The sequence below is a fragment of the Ctenocephalides felis genome, unplaced genomic scaffold, assembly GCF_003426905.1.
Source record: "Ctenocephalides felis isolate EL2017-DRISC unplaced genomic scaffold, ASM342690v1 CF-g0.4_SCAFFOLD_03570, whole genome shotgun sequence".
Classification (NCBI taxonomy): domain Eukaryota; kingdom Metazoa; phylum Arthropoda; class Insecta; order Siphonaptera; family Pulicidae; genus Ctenocephalides; species Ctenocephalides felis.
This window is the reverse complement of record NW_020539724.1, coordinates 21,456,565-21,474,627: the sequence shown is the minus strand read 5'-3', so window position 1 is coordinate 21,474,627 and position 18,063 is coordinate 21,456,565. Positions and strand designations below refer to the sequence as shown.

Here is an 18,063-nt window from a genome sequence, read left to right as displayed (position 1 = left end):
TATTAATCATGCTACTTTACGGAAAGTTAATAAATGCTAAAATATTGTGAGCCTATAAAAAGTGGTTTAATTGTAAAGATGCATCAAAATTTAAAAATTCTATTATCAAAATTTGAAAATTGCTAAATCTGAATTTTTATTGATTAAGTCGATTATTTACAAATATTGGAGAGTGCATAAAATTTGTCTTAAAGCAATCTACACCTAGTCAAGTTAAAATAATTAGTGATTTATTTAAATATTTAAATTTCTTTTTTGCGATTTGAAAGTGGCGCCTTTCGCAAATCGTTTCGCGTGAAGTATGCAGGAATTTGCTTCGCCCAATGACATTTCGACACACAATTCCATACAGCTTCGAATTAGAAATTATTAATGTCAGATATTTTATTCTGTTGTACCACGTCATTATTATCTGTGATAAAAAATATAACATTAATGAAGGTCTTAATGTCCTCTATTAGATAATTCAATTAGTTTTTTAGTGCTTTCCCAGTGACAAGAGGTAGAAATAATTTTATAAATACTTTCATGTTGCATATGTCGGTGTTTGGGAACATAACCTGGAATTTACAAAATTTTGAATATGTTTTAAAGTACTGATTTCTGAATAGGATAAATTATTTTTACAGGTATTATTAAACATGAACTCTTTAGTAGTTTTAATCGTCTGTTTGACGATTGGATTTCTGTCAAATAATGTGCAAAGTGCTGCTGTTATGTCTGTTGACTTGGGGAATGAATGGATGAAGGTAAAATAAAATCAATTATTGCTTTAATAATGCATATTGTAACCTAATTTGTCAAAACAAACTTCTGCGTAAATAAATTGCATTAATATATGAAAGTTTCTAATTTGCCATATTTTAATTTAATATTGCATCATGAATTAGAAATGTGACTGAATGATATATAATTCATTATACTTTTACTTTTAATGAATTAGTGAATTCAATTTACATGAATTTTTTCATTCTTTATGTGAACTCAAAAGTCTTAAATTCACAACATACACAATTTAATTTGCCATAATGCGATAGTACGACCTATATGATTTTTAACAATGTTGGTTATAATATAAATGTCGTTTTTGTTATAGCCATTTATTATCAGACTTCCTATTTTAAACAACATATGTATATAAAAATAATGAATTATGATAATCTGAAATGAAGATATATTTTTTATTTTTGGGCGATTATCAAGCTTGTCTAGTGATTCCTAAAATATTATATATATTAACACTTAAGGGACAGGCTCCTCTCCATTTTTGTATTTATATGAAGCATGAATGTTTATATGCTTCAAGAAATACTAAACACTTTAATAATTACTATTATAGAATTTTAAAAATGAATGTTGATTTAGTAAAGTTTCATTGCAGTTATAATGCTTTATACCATGTTCATCAAATTTTTCTAAAAAAATTTGAACCGACCATTAAGTGTTATCATAATAAAATTTGATAATTGTTATTTGCCTAAACCATTGCGTAATATTATTTGACTAAATATAGTTATTTGCAAATTTTTATTTCTTAGCATAAGTCTTCACATAATCAAACCTGATCAGTTTAAAATATTTTGTTTGTATAAATTCTTATGTTGTATTCAACAGAACATCTTTGACTTGGAAAATACAAAATTTTGAATATATATTAGTTTCAGATTGTTTAGGCTAATATCTATTATAATATGTTGTAATTCATGTCATTTTATCATGTAAATAATTTTGACTTTTTCTATTATTTCAGGTTGGAGTTGTTTCACCAGGTGTGCCCATGGAAATTGTTTTAAATAAAGAATCTAAGCGAAAGACACCAGCAGTTGTAGCTTTTAGGGACGGTATTCGGTCGTTTGGAGAAGATGCTCAAACAATAGGTGTACGGTTTCCTGCACAAAGTTATGCTTACCTGTTAGATTTACTTGGAAAGAGTATAGACCATCCAGTTGTTAAGCTTTATCAGAAAAGGTATGGATTATTGAATATTTTATCATAATATATAATAATTGTTTTTGCATAAATATATTTAAAGGTTTATAATGATTAACATAAAATATATAAAATTATTTCAGATTTCCTTATTATAAAATAGAAGCAGATCCAGTGAGAAATACAGTAGTGTTTAGACATGATGATGACACAACATATAGTGTTGAAGAACTAGTTGCTCAATTATTGTCAAAGGCTCGTGAAATGGCTCAAATTTCTACTGGACAGGTAAATTGCACATTTCTGACATTATATTAATATTTTACAATAATCTTCGATTAACTACCATATGAATGTGATGATTTTTGACAAAAATTTAAGTAATATAATCCTCTACCTCTTTGAGAAATAAACTTAGTTTTGTTTTGAACATTATTTGCAATGATACTAAATTCGTTTTAAACAAATTAACATACATTGTTAACATATTAACACAATATATGGAACATAATATATATAACTTACATAATATGCATGGTAATATTTATATGTATGTAATCAAGAAATATTGGATATTTTATTTATATTTAAAATAAATGTATGAAAATGATTTATCTAGTATAGAAAAAACCAGTCTTATACTAATAAGATATAAATAATTTATACCTTTGATTTTCTTTATCTTTCATATATAGTGCTTATTAATTGCTACATATTAAACTAATAAAATTAGGAGTTTAATGAATCATATTTTGTTGAGTATAAATTTCATGATCATAATTTTTAGTAGTAAGAGTTGATATTCTAGATTGATTAAATTTTATAAATAACCATTCAAGATTGAATCTTGAATATAAAATATAAATAAAATATGATTCTTATGTTCTTATATTTCTTTGATATTTTTATACTGTTTGAAATAAAATTCAAGCTGTATATTAAAGCAAACATACCTTTTATTAATTTATTTTTATTATTTTCAGATCATAACAGAATGTGTCTTAACAGTTCCTGGTTATTTTGGTCAGGCAGAAAGACTAGCATTGTTACAAGCTACCAGCCTAGCAGAACTTAAACCATTGCAGTTAATAAATGATTATTCTGCAGTTGCTTTGAACTATGGAATATTCAGAAGGTAAATGAAAATCAACTGAGATATTATTTTATTAAAAAGACGAATCTGATGGTGTATAATATTTTGTATGGTTTTTTGACGAATTTATCTATAATTTTGCCAACTACATATCATTGTTAAACATTTAAATATTCACACATATCTCACCCTACAAAATATACAGTTAGTCTTATGTAAATAGTTTGTTTTTAGAAAATATGCATAATAAAGTTATGTATAAAATGATACATAATTTAGAAAATGTTTTCATATAATTTTCTTGAGATTTTCTAATTTTCTCTAAATTTTAGAAGTTTTACATTCTGACTCACCTGTTTGTTTATTTGTTTGCAACAAAAATGTTAAAAATCAATTATTAACTTCCCGTAGGGCAAGTTATAGTAATCGCAAAAAAATCAAAAATGAAAATTTTTATATATCTTTACGTTTCAAAGGTTTCTGAACATTTTGGCATATCTTAGAAAAAATGGATGTATGTGTGTGTGTATGTATGTATGTATGTATGTATGTATGTATGTATGTATGTATGTATGTACGTGTGTGTATGTATGTGCGGATACAAATTTTCGTCGACGATTTCGGGAACACGGATCAACCGATTTAAATAATTCAAAAAGCATTCGATTTGTATTGATAAGGAGACGTGCCGATTAGTTTTTGGTAAAGGCAGGTCTAGCCGTTCCGAAGATACGGGGCAAAAAGTGCCGAAAACGGTAACTCAGTTTTTAAGAGAACGTAGCGTTCGATTTGAATAATTCAAAAAACATTTCACTTGTATTGACAAGATGAAGAATCGATAAAATTTTCATGAAGGTAAGTCTAGCGGTTTCGGAAATATGGAGGAAAAAGTAAAAAAAATGGCGGTCAAAAATGATCATTGGACATATGCACATCAAATTATCACATATTTTATAGAGATTTTAACAATAAGTATACATTTTGTTAACATTCCTATGGGTTCCGTACCAATGCTTATGCGTTAGACAGCGACGCGGCGCTTACGCGCTTTATATTTTGTCCCTATGCAGATAAAGCAGTACGATTGCTTTGAAAAAAAGTTCAGATCTTCCACAATATGTCAAAATAAAGAAAAAAATTTTTTTTTCAAAAAAAAAAATTAGAATTTTTTTTTTAAATTTTTTTTTTTATTAAAAAGTTATTTTTTGTCCAATTTATAGTTTCTCAAAAATCTTATTTTTTCAAAGTAAATTTTTTTCAAAAATGTTAATCGTTTTTAAAAAAATAATAATTTTTGGTACGGGAAGTTCCAGCAATTTGCCTTAAGGCACGATGCCTTAATTGCCTTAAGACAGAATTCCACTTACAGCTAGTTTTATTAAATATTATTTTCATAATAATTATTTAATATTATCAAAATTATATTTCAGAAAAGAAATCAATGAAACTTCTCATTACATAATGTTTTATGATATGGGGGCTCACAAAACAACAGCAACTATTGTTGAATACAAAATTGTGAAGACTAAAGACAGAGGATATGTTGAAACCAATCCACAATTGCAAGTTATTGGTGTTGGATATGATAGGTAATTGGAATTTTTTATATATTGCATTTTTTTTAAATTTTTAATACAAATTTGACTAATCTTGTTTTGTGGACCTGATATAATTTTGAGTGATATATTATTTATTTTCTATTTTTAGAACTTTAGGAGGTTTAGAAATGACCTTACGTCTTCAAAACTATCTTGCAAAAGAATTCAATGCCCAGAAGAAAACATCAAGCGACATCACTAAAAATGCAAGAGCTATGGCTAAATTATTTAAAGAAGCTAATCGAGTGAAAACAGTATTATCAGCAAACAATGATCATTTTGCACAAGTAGAAGGTTTGATAGATGAGAAAGATTATAGATTGCAGGTAATATAATTGATTTATAACAAATTTTTGACAGATTGTATATTTGAAATTTATATTTAAGATCACAAGAGCAACTTTTGAAGACTTGTGTAAAGACTTGTTTGAACGAGTTACCAAACCAATAGACATGGCCTTAAGTAAAGCTGGACTTTCTATGGATATTATGTCTCAGGTAATAAATTATGCTATAAAGTAACATGCTTTATAAAAATAAAATATATAACTTTATAATGCAAGAGTTTTGCATTGTGTTTTTATTAATAAATACTTGTTAATTTCAATATTTTTATCCTTAAATTTAGATTACTAACTTATTTTTTTTATGTTTCAGTTTATATTGGTTGGTGCTGGAACTCGTGTTCCTAAAGTGCAGGAAGTGTTGCATAAAAAGATTTCTATGGAACTTTCCAAAAACATCAATGCTGATGAAGCTGCTACATTAGGAGCCGCATATCGAGCTGCTGATCTGTCTAAAGGTTTCAAGGTGAAGCAATTCCATGTGCGGGATGCTGTTCTCTTCCCTATCCAGGTAAGCATTCTTCTTTTTTATTCAATAATAAATAACAATAATTTGAATTTGCTGCTACTTTATCGAAAATTCTCCATGTGTTGAAATTTCACTAGTTCTATCATTTATAATAATTTTTCTAACATACTAGGAAGTATATAGATATAAACTTGAACTTAAAAATAAACATCTATTTTAAATGTTTTCATTTGCTATTTTGTTGCAAATTTTAATTTTTTGCTAAGTTATATTTTAAGATTTTTTTCCCCTTAATATCAATTTTATAAATGTGATGTTTTTTATGAGCCTCAATTATAACATTTTCCGCCAAGTATAATTATCTGGTAAATGTACATGACAGGTTTATTTGTATTGTATCAGCATTAAGCAGTTTTATTATTAGAAATAATATATGCATAATACTTTGTATTTGAAAGAAAATGATGATTAAGTCGGTTTTCAAAGTAAAATTTAATCTTAAGGCCAAAGAAAAGTTTATATGATTTTTTTTAAAACACATTGTACTATTAATCATATCTTTTATAGTATTTTTCTGCCAAGTATAATTATCTGGTAAATGTACATGACAGGTTTATTTGTATTGTACCAGCATTAAGCAGTTTTATTATTAGAAATAATATATGCAGTATAATACTTTGTATTTGGAAGAAAATGATGATTAAGTCGGTTTTCAAAGTAAAATTTAATTGTAAGGCCAAATAATTTTGAAAAGTTTGTATGATTTTTATTTAAAACACATTGTACTATTATCATATCTTTTATAGTATGATTTGACTTATATATTAGAATTAGAATTAGTATGTATTTGAATTATGTATTACATTAATACAATTTTTTTCTTGTTGTACTTTTTGTGACTTACGCTACATAGTTCCGCCCAATTTATTTTTTTTATAATGTTTATACTACATTAAATGCTATGGAAATAGTTAAGTTTAAATTTGGAATTCTGTCAATTATTATTAACTAATAAGTTATTTGTATGAACCATTTTACATTGAATTTAAATGCGGTAAAAAATCAAGTTTTTGTTAACAAAAATATACATGGCGTCTCCACCGTAAATTCGCTGCAATTTTTTTTGGTATTTTTTTTTATTGATTATCGATGCTACAATTAATTTTGTTTTGATTTCTAATTAATTTTATGATAAAATATAGTAAAATATGATATCATTATATTCAAGAATTTGTTTGCACTTTGAGATTTGATTTTAATTCACTTTTTTTTCTCTTGTTTATATTCACAATGTAAAAATGTAAGTCCACTATTTGAGTCATTTGAAGATTTCATAATTATATAAAATGAAGTAAAAATATTGTCTTCTAAATTGCAATTTTCTTGTCTTTATTGTATCGAAATTATTTTCAAGATAAAACAATTTCAACATTTTACGGACTAGCGGCCTTAATCATTAAAGAAAGATTGATGTAATTGATTAATAAATTAATATCATTAGTAAATTAGAATAATTAGTATAGTATTAACTCAACATATATATTTTGATTAGTTTTTTTATACATTTTTTTAAAATAATAATGAAAAACCGTACGGTGGAACGTAAGGTCATTCAAGTATTAGGCGTACTGCCTCTTAAATTTTGTAATTGCTTAAAAAAAATAATTACTCATTATTAATCACTATATACGTTGTTTAATATAATTTTACCATTGCTCTATACATTATTTATTATATATCCTTTATGTTTCAGGTGACATTTGAGAGAGCAAGCACCGAAGGCGATGAGCCAACCGACAATCAATCTACAAAGTTATCAAAACGCACATTATTTGGTTCAATGAATCCCTATCCACAGAAAAAAGTTATTACTTTCAACAAACATCAGCGTGATTTTGATTTCCAAGTAAAATATTCTTCTGCCAGTGCAAATCAGGAAGAAAGTACCTCAAATGATTTTAGTGATATTGATCTTAACGGAGAAATTATCAGTGAAGTGAAGCTTAATGGTGTCACTGATTTGGTGAAAGGTGTTAAGGAAAATACAGAGGAGTCGAAAGGAATTAAGGCTCATTTTGAAATGGATGATTCTGGAGTACTAAGGTGAGTTATACTAATCAAAATGGGCGAACATTTTTGTTTTAACCGTTACGTTTTCTGAAGATTGAATTTATCCTTTAGAAAGAGCCATATAGCAAAAATTTTAGACAGTTCTCTAAGTAATATTTCTTTTATCTTTCCGAAGCAGAAGTTCGTTTTCGCGAAAAAATCCGATTTGCTAATTTTGTTTTTTCGACGTTTCAAGTCAATTTGAATCGAATGCGACCAAATTTGGAAAAGTTTGTGTGTATGCCAGCCGATTTTTATCCTGTGAAGCGAGTTGATTAGTTTTTGATAAAGATTGATCTGGCCGTTTCTCCAAGATTTTGATGAAATTTAGTTTGACATAACATAATAAAATATTATAGGCCTTGATATATGGTTTTATTATAAAAATTAATTGAAGTTTGCAATTTCGTTGCTTTCTTCTAATCAGAATCCGAATTTAAGCCGAAGCATGACTTAAAAATAATACATTTTTAAAACCCAAAGTGGATAAGATAGAATGTGGCGAATAAATTAGTTTAATTTATTCAATTACAGATATTATAAATATGTTTGAAATGCATCAATTGATTATGCACACATATCAAGAAGTTTAAGGGGGAGCCTGCTTTAGAGGCTTCAAATAATCGCTTTTTTTGAACAATTATTGGGGAAGAAAATAAATATTTCAACTTTCTTCTCATTTTATTTTCATTAAAATAAATGTAATAATGCGAGCATGCAGGTGTCGTTTGGCGGGAAAGATGCAATTCAAAATTTCCATCCGAAACAAAAAAATCAAAACAAATATATATTTTTAATAGTATAGGTTTTAGTTCAACCTAATGAATCCCAAAAAAATGAGAAATTCACCAATTTTTTGCAACTGACAAAAAACAAGTTTTTTTATACATTTCACTTTAGATTGTTTAAAACATGGGTTAATTATAACTTTTTTTAGGTTCAACTAGAGTAGAATTTAATCCTGAATACAATAAATTTTGTCTCGTTTTGATAGGACGTTAAGCTTTTTTCCTATCTTTCCCGCCAATAAGAAAGAAACGAAAAAATTAAAAACTGGGAAATCGCTTGATGCTTGCTCACTATTTTTTCTGCGATTCCAAAAATAATATGAATTTGTTTCTGAAATTTTAGGAATGTATTTTTAGGAATGTGGCTATACTTGAAAGACATTTATCTTTATATATTTAAATTTTCTTTTTTAAGCCTATAAAGCAGGATTTCTTTTCAAGTCAACATGACTTAGGACAAAATGCTACTTACAACTAGTTTTTTAATTTTTTGAGCAATTGATATTGTTTATTGAATTGAATTAGTTGCAACAGCTTATTGCTATATTATAGTTTTCTTCGACCTTTTTTCGAAAAAGGCTTATTTTCAAAATTTAAAAGCCATTAGATGAAACTCGACAAGGACCCGCATTTATTGCTTTTGGATGATCGGTCCAACCGTTTCTTTATAACCTAATAAAGTGCAAAAAAATTGTCCACGTTTTCGCTAAAAATCATGAACCGATTTTGAAAATTTACCGTTCGAAAGATATCATTTGGGAATTAGTTATTGACAAAATATGCTGATTAACAAAGCTCGCCCGAATCGCTTCATATTCATTAACTCGATTATTTACCCGTATCGGGAAGTTCATGCAACTTGCCTTAAGGCAAAATGCCACTTACACCAAGTTTTTTTTTCAGATTGCTCAATGTCGATTTCGTAATCGAACGCAAAGTAGAAGACGTAGAAGAAAGCACGCTCTCAAAACTTGGAAGCACGATTAGCAATCTATTTTCAGGTAAAACTGAGAAACCAGAAACAGAAGAAGTAAATGAGAAAGAAGTTCCAGGAACTGAAGAAACCAGTTCAGATGATAAAAAACTGAATATGACTGTTACAAATACCACTGCCAGCCAAGAAAATGTAACGTCAACTGACACTGGTAATAAAACGGAATCTGCTGGAAAGCCTAAAATTGTTACAGTCAAAGAACCTGTAAAAATGGTGAACACATTGAAATTGAATCTTATGACTGATGATGATTTCCAAAAGTCTTACAAGAAAATTGAAACTTTGAATAAATTAGATGCTGAAAGGCAACACAGAGAAACAGCTTTGAACCAATTAGAAAGTTTTGTTATCGAAGCACAGTTGAGGATGGATCTTGAAGAATATACAGAGTGTGGCGTAGAAGAAGAAATAGAAAAAATTAAAACAATGTGCTCTGAAGTCTCTGATTGGATTTATGATGAAGGTGTTGATGCCACAGCAGAACAATACGAAGATAAATTGCATGAATTACAAAAATTAACCTTAGGAATTTATGAAAAACATTTTGAACACCACGAAAGGCCAGAAGCAGTGAAAGCTATTCATTCAATGTTGAATGGATCAAGTAATTTCTTAGCTACTGCCAAAAATTTGACCAAAGACGCCAATCCAGATAAAGATGTATTTACAAAAGTTGAAATTGAAACTTTAGAAAAAATCATAAACGAAACAACAGAATGGTTGGAACAAATGATTAAGGAGCAGGATGAAACTAAGAAAAATGAACCAGTTAAATTAACTATCAAAGCTCTTACAGATAAAATGGCAGCTTTAGATAGAGAAGTGAAGTATTTAGTTAACAAAATTAAAATATGGAAACCAAAAACCACAGAGAAGCCAAAAACAGCTAATGATAGTGAAACTGTTAAAAACCCAGAAGACATAAAGCCAATTGTAGAAGAACCAGAGAATGATACAAAACCTAATGACGATGAAGATATTTTACCATCTGAATTTAGTGAGGATCAATCAGATAGCGAAAGTAATAAAGAAAATTTAGAAGAAACGTTAACGAAAGATGATAAAGATGATGACCATTCAGAATTATAATAAAAAAGATATTTAGGACTTTTTTTATTTAAAATAATGTTTTGTGTCAATGTTTCAGTTTAGAATGAATCAAGTGATTTGCAAACTTCATCTTTGTACATAGCTGTCCGTAAACAAGCACAGAAATTTCAAAATGGATATATATATATATATATATATATATATATATATCTATATATATATATATATATATATATTTATATTCAATAAGATATGAATATTATGATGTACATGGATTTATGTACATGCATTTTAAATGACAACTAATTGTAGTATTGTGGCACAGTGTTCAGTTTACATGTATATTTTGTTATAACTAGATGTGGAATTTATTTTTTTATATGCGTATGTATATTAAATGTATATCATACACATTGGGAAGTATTGCTTAGGAAATAAGGACACCTAAAATACATAATAGATATTGATTCAATCGTACTACTTAACTTAATGAATTTTGTAACATATAAATAATTTATGCATAAGTAACGTATTTATTTTAAATTATTTATTTTTTAAGCAAAAATTTTAATATACGATTCCACATCTGTTTAAAATGGAAAACACTTTGTGAATATAAGTACAAGAAATTCATGTGTGAAAATTGGTTTGATCATAGGTATAAAATCTCATTCCATCCTTACTAATATATTCTGTCATTTCCTTTTGTTATTTATTTAATAGCAAATAAAAATTAAAATGTTTAAATAAAATAAGGTGATATAGAATTTTAATAATGTTTTTTTTGTTTTTATTCACATATTAATTTTAGCATGATATAATTAGTTCTGACTATATATCAATTCTAATATAACAAATACATAAAAAGATTGATATATAATCAATTTTTATTATAATATTTTTGGTATATTATTTTCATATCATTTCTTCTTTAAATACTTTTTTTAAGTGGTCGATGAAATTTAATTGCATGTAATTGATATGAAATCTAATATATTTAAATATCCATATATTACTTCAAAAATATTACTTGCATATAAATTTATTTTGTTACTAAAATTTGTTACATTTTTATTAGCTGGTGTGCCAATTAAGGATGGGCCATTAGCTTTATTTAGAGAATTAGGACCACAGATTATTGGAGTTTATTTAAAATTAAAATTGAGTTCATGAAAAATTAAAAATCCTTTCACAATTAGTTGTGGGAAGATTTTGAATTTTTCATAATGATTGTCTGGATATCTTAATTTAGTTTGGTAAGGTAAGTACACCCTTAATTATTTTTTTTTATTATTTTCTTGATTATCTATGCATAAGATATTAAAACAATCATCGGTAACATACAAACAATGCTATGTTCAATAATTTTATCATTTTCATTGATGATAGTACCAAAAAAGATGTAGGATTTTTACTTGTTAGTATTAATAGGCCAATGATTTTTCAAAATCCTTCTGTTCTAGGTTATTAGGATTTCCATTCTAGGTTATAAGGAGGTTCAGTCAGTCATTATATTGTTTAGGCCTTTTCACACTTTTCAGTGCCTCATTTCTAATGGAAAATATTTTAAATTCTGGAAATTGAAGGCGATGGCGCATGGCAACGGAATTGGAATTGCGATGGCGCATGGAAGCAGAAATGTGATCTCTAGAAGAAAAAGGTAACTTTATTTTTATGTACCCGCCTTCGCGCAGAGCACCAGCAATAATAATAATAAAATTAGTGAATAGAAAAATAACTTATCAAGTACATGAGATAAAATGAATTGGTGAGTTCGATTTGTATCAATAAGGCCTGCGATAGCAATGCGTCACAGAAAAAAGGATCATGTTTTTCAGAGATTTTAGATTTCTTTTAAAAACTCGTACTCTCAAGTATGTTTCCACAAAACACATTTATGTAAAATACAGTAAAATATTCATATTTGCATTAGGTGTACGAATTAAGTATAACTTAACACTAATCGTACTGCCGCTTTTGACCCGAAAAATTTAAGCCGATTTTTATGGAACTTTTTTTGGCGATATATATCATGGTCTTATAGAACTTACTGAAATATCGCGGCCTTACGACAAGTAGTTTAATTTTAAAGATTCATCAAAGTTTGAGAAAATGAGTATAGCGTTTTTGACGTTTGTTAAAATTAAAATTAGACGATTTACTTGCTATAAATATAGAGTACTTGGTCTTAATGAACACTAAACCATTAAAGCCCTACGGAAACTGGTTCAATTATAAAAATTATTGATTTGTGAAAATTTGCTTTTAGAAAATACTAGAGTTAACGTGATCGTTAGTTTTCAATTATGTGTAATAAATCCACTCGGTATACCTTTAATCACTCATAAATTAAATGATTTTTCATTGATTAAATCGAATATTTATACATATCGGGAAGTTAGTGTAACTTGCCTCAAGGCAAAATACCAATACCAACTAGTTACGAGTTGAATTTCATACATTTTATGGCATATTTATTTATGGCCTATAAATTATTACACACTGGCATTAATCTGTAGTGATAAATTATAGTTGGATATGATATTTATTTAGCGACTTTGATATTTATTTTACAAATATGTACTTAATGTCTAAATTGGACATTTCGTACGAATAGAATTTCAGACAGAAACCTTTGACGACATACAGCTGGTCGCCACTCTTCTTGAATGCTAACTAGTTGAATTGCGTCGTTTCATTGATTTTACGATTCTTTATCTGCTTTTTTAATGCAACACGATGCATACAAATGATCATTAAATATCGTTCTGTGAATGCGTCCAATAACTCATTATGATAATAATAACAACAAATACAAATAAGGTTTTGTTTCCGCTCGTGAGAAGTAACGTCCTTCCGATGATCATTATCTTCCGCCTAGTTGTATTGCAAATGCGTAGATGCACCTGCGATAATTGATTTCTGCTGTTTTTGTAAACATCGTTTTTTTTTCAAATTTGAATTGAATATTAAATCTATCTTATGAAAAATTTTCAATATCCCAAGAAAAGCTTGTTTTCACCAAAAATCCGACATGCTAATATTATGTTTACAAGTCTGAAGATCTGACTCGAATGAGACCAAATTTTGAAAAAGTATATGTTTTGTCGACGTTTTCTCAAAAACTGCGTTTGCGGACGTTTTAGCCTGCAATCCTGCATTCTGTAAAATTCAAAAACCGTCCGAGAGATGTTGATTGGAAATCGTGTTGATTAGTTTTCGGTAAAGAGCAATGTTTTTTTTATATTGAATGAATCTTAACATAGCGACAGAGTTTACAGTGTAGGAAACGAATGTCTTAAAATATTAATTTCTACGACATGTGGCTGGATTACAAAAATTCAAAGTTTAAAATAATAAGTAGCGCTTTTAGGACATTAAGCGTGGGTTTGTAGACTAAAATTAATACAATTACAGATATTAAGTTTTATTGGACCCTGACAATTAAAACCCACATTGATTAACTTCCCGTAGAAATTTTTGCATATCTTCACGTTTCAGAGGTTTCTGAACATTTTGGCATATCTCAGAAAAAAATGATGTGAGTGTGTGTATATGTGTGCGTGTATATGTGGAGACAATTTTTGTCGACGATTTTGGGCGTATAGATAAACCGATTTGAATGATCCGGAAAACATTCGATTCGTAATAATGGCGAGATGTGGTGATTTAGATTTTGACAAAGGCAGGTCCAGCCGTTTCGGAGATACAGAGCGCTAAATGTGAAAAAACGGCAGTTTTTGAGATAACTTTCTGTTTCTGTTGACGAAACGATTGCTTTTGGAGAGAGATTTTTTTTATTTGCTTTTTTATCTATCTATTTGAATTCATTTAGTATTCCTCGAATATTTTATTAAAGTACGGGAAGTTTCAGCAATTTGCCTTAAGGCACGATGCCATACACCTCTAGTTATTTATTTGTTAAAGCTAAAACTTATAAGTTTCGGAATAAACACTTAAATTGTTATTTAAATAGCCAAATCTCAATACTTATTATTTGTATCAATTTTTTTTTTTGGGAAGTTCACGCAACTTGCCTTAAGGCCAAATTCCTCTCCCACATAGTTTTCTTTTCAATGCTTCTTTAGAACTCTAATACATAATGTATAATAATTTTGTGTATATATGATCAAAGAGAATGTGCTGAACAATATTCATTTGTTTCAAAGCCACAGAAAATAAAAAACAATATTTATTTTGTGTTTCAAACGATAAATATATATAATTATTCAGCAGCTCTAGAACGTTTATAATTCACATAAAATTCAATGCAAAAGTTAACTAATAACAAATAAATGGTAAATATAAAATATTATTCTATGATATGGTACAAAAAGCACATCGAGTCGTGATGATAGAGGTGAGAATAGAATTGATAAGGAAAGCTGTAGTCTTCTTCCGTCGACGTTTTTTCAAAAACAGCTAGACCGATTTTAAATATTTAACCCTTTTGACTCGGATGCCGATTGTTGATTTCGATGTAACTCTATAAAGACTAGCGTTTATCACTTGTGCCCGACGATCGGCCGAGCCGTTTCTTTGTAATTGGAAGAAAAAATGTAGAATTTTTGTCCACGTTTTAGCCCATAATGCGTGTGTGTGCGGATACAAGTTTTCGTCGATTTCGGAAACACCGATCAACCGATTTGAATAATTCAAAAAACATTCGATTTGTATTGATAAGGAGGTTAGTTTTTGGCGAAGGCAGGTCTAGTCGTTCCGAAGATACAGCGCAAAAAGTGCCAAAAACGGTAACTCAGTTCTTAAGAGAACGGGGTCTCCGATTTTAATAATTCAAAAAACATTTTACTTGTATTGACAAGATGAAGAACTAATTAAATTTTTGGGAAGGCAGGTTCAACGGTTATAAACTCTCAATAAAAATAAGTTAAAAAAATGTCATTTGGCGGTCAAAAATGTTAATTTTAGGGAACATATTTTATAGGGATTTTAATAATGTGTACACATTTTGTGTAATTTTTTTTTGGGTTCCGTACCAAGATTTTTAATTACGGTACGCGAAGTTTCAGCAATTTGCCTTAAGGCACGATGTCATGCACCCCACTAGTTTAATTTATGCAATTACATATTATTGAAATGAACAGTTGAATATTTTGTCTAAATAGCTGAATACCTGTAAGTACATGCAACTTGCTTTATGGCAAGATGCTAGTTGCAACTAATTAAATAGTTTATCATGTATTTTTTAGTATTCGCAATGAAGGGAGTCAAATCAGGACTCGAAACGTTTGCAAGTTTTAATATAAATGTTATTAAACCAAGCCTTGTTTTCGATTTAATAATTGCATATATATCTAAAAAAGCTGTCTTATATAATATGTAAAACATAGTTACATTTATTTACGTGCTCATTATTTATGTGCTAATATCGTGATTAAATCGCACAACACATAAAATTAGCCGAATCAACAAGTTGGAATAAATTAGTATGCGTAACAAATGATAATGAAATAAAAGGTAACGCCGCCACTTTCCACCCCTGAAAATATATTATATGAACCCACCTTGGAATACCTCTACTCACACGGGTGAAAGATTCATAAGCTGCTTACACGGCTACGGTTTAACACATCCATAGGGGATGTACATATTGCGTAATGTTTATAACGACCACATTCACGCGACACACGGACTACGTAGGGGAAGTACGAGCAAAATGGCATTGTGCATTGTTTTTTTATTCATATTTAACTTTTGTAGTGCAAGTTATAGTAATCCTTCAAAAATCGAAAATGAAAGTTTGTACATAATTCTACGCTTCAGAGATTTCTGAACATACCTTAGTATGCCAAAAAATGGATGACTGTGTGTGTGAGTATTTTGGGCGTCCACAATTTATCGCCCACGATTTTGGGCGCACGGTTCAACCGATTTGAATTATCTAAAAAACATTCGATTCCTACTGATGGAAAGACGTGCTGATTAGTTTTTGACAAAGGCAAGCCAGCAGTTTTTAAGAGAACGGAGCGTCCGATTTGAATAATTCAAAAATCATATTATTTGTATTGACTAAAAAAAGATCTGATTAAATTTTTGAAGATACAATGAAAAAAGTAAACTAGTGGGGTGTATGGCATTAAGGCAAATTGCTGGAACTTCTCGTACCGTAACGAAATGTTCGAGGAATATTGAATGTTTTCAAATAGATTATTATAAATATTGTAACATTGTCTAATATTTATAAGAATTATATAAACTGAATTGCAAAGGTAAAATTATTTGTTTAAAGTATATTAGAACTTTAGCCAGAATTAAAAATAAAATCTGAATTATTTTCGATATACAATAAAACTAAAAAAAAAAATGATACAAATTTTTTTTTCAAAATCAATTATTTTGTTAAAACAAGCTGAAAGTTCTTTGAATCATTTAAATTGGACGCTTAGTTCTCTCAAAAACAGCCATTTTTTGCACATTTAGCTCTGTATCTTCGAAATGGCTGGGCCTGCCATTGCCAAAATGGCACTTCTCCCAATAATTACTAATTGAATGTTTTTTAGATCATTCAAATCGGATACTCCGTTCTCTCAAAAACTCGATTTCTATTTTCTGCAGTCTTTGCTCTGTATCTCCGAAACGGTTGGACCTGCCTTTGCCAAAAACTAATCAGCTCTTCTCCCTATCAATAGGAATCGAATGTTTTTTGGGCCATTCAAATCGGTTGATCCGTGCGCCCGAAAACGTGACTGGAAATTTGTATCCATACATACACACCCACACACACATCCATTTTTTCTGAGGTATGGCAAAATGTTCAGAAACCTTCAAAACGTCGTGAAACGTAAAAATTTTCAATTTCGATTTTTGGCCCATTACAATAACTTACCCTACGGGAAGTTAATAATAGTCTGCCCGAAGGCAGGTCCATGGTATAAGAGCACCACAAAATCAATGATTTTCTTTCCTTCCTTTGTTTATTATTCCCATTACCGTTTTATTACCATTAATGAAAATGAATCAATTTATATTCATTTTTATGATTTTTTTTCCAAACTTCTGCTTCCATTTTTCCCGGTCTTGTGCTTCGGCTTTTATTGTACTGTATTTCCTTTTCTCGCGTCGGTCATCAATCATTTGCATTCTTCTTCTTCCCAATCATTTCAGTCCTTCTATTTTGCCTTCGATGACGTCGTTTAGAACGCACTCTTTTTGCAGAATGGGTCCGATTCAGTTTCCTTTTGTTTTCAGGATTGTGCTCAGTAGAGTTTTCTCTTCGCTCACTCTTCTCAGGACTTCTTCATTTGTTATCTTGTCAGTCCACTTTATTTTCTCTTAGTCTCCAGCACCACATTTTAAAACTTTTCAAATAGTTCTTGTCGGTTTTTTTTAGAGTCCACGTCTCTGATCCGTACAGAGCTATGCTCCAGACATAACACTTTATCAATCTCTTCCGCATGTCGAGACTAAGCTTGCTCGTCAGTATAGTGTTCACACTATACTATATTGTTCTATATATCACACTATCGATCCTTGTCCTTTTGGCATACCTTAGAAAAAATGAATGAATCTTTGCGTGTGTGTTTTGTGTGTCTACAATTTTTCGTCCACGATTTCGGGCGCACGGTTCAACCGATTTGAATTATCTCAACAACATTCGATTCCTATGGATTGAAAGACGTGCTGATTTGTTTATGGCAAAGGCAAGCCAGCAGTTTTCAAGAGAACAGA

General features: G+C 29.1%; 1 protein-coding gene across 1 annotated transcript; it reads left to right on the top strand.

Annotated features, from left to right (window-relative positions):
• The first annotated feature begins 390 nt into the window (after positions 1-390).
• LOC113382963 (hypoxia up-regulated protein 1-like) lies at positions 391-10,531 on the top strand. The gene is made up of 11 exons (XM_026621220.1): positions 391-502; positions 630-749; positions 1,751-1,968; positions 2,073-2,217; positions 2,913-3,064; positions 4,453-4,611; positions 4,730-4,946; positions 5,008-5,118; positions 5,278-5,475; positions 7,187-7,536; positions 9,234-10,531. Exons 2-11 carry the CDS (start codon positions 642-644, stop codon positions 10,411-10,413), a joined length of 2,838 nt encoding a protein of 945 aa, XP_026477005.1. The 5' UTR covers positions 391-502; positions 630-641; the 3' UTR covers positions 10,414-10,531.
• Positions 10,532-18,063: the final 7,532 nt, after the last annotated feature.

Excerpts from the sequence above, each read along its gene's own strand:
- LOC113382963 (XM_026621220.1), top strand. The coding sequence starts at position 642 with ATGAACTCTTTAGTAGTTTTAATCGTCTGTTTGACGATTGGATTTCTG. Across the intron at positions 750-1,750 it reads TGGGGAATGAATGGATGAAG|GTTGGAGTTGTTTCACCAGG; the intron begins GTAAAATAAAAT and ends CTATTATTTCAG. Across the intron at positions 4,947-5,007 it reads AGAAAGATTATAGATTGCAG|ATCACAAGAGCAACTTTTGA; the intron begins GTAATATAATTG and ends TTTATATTTAAG.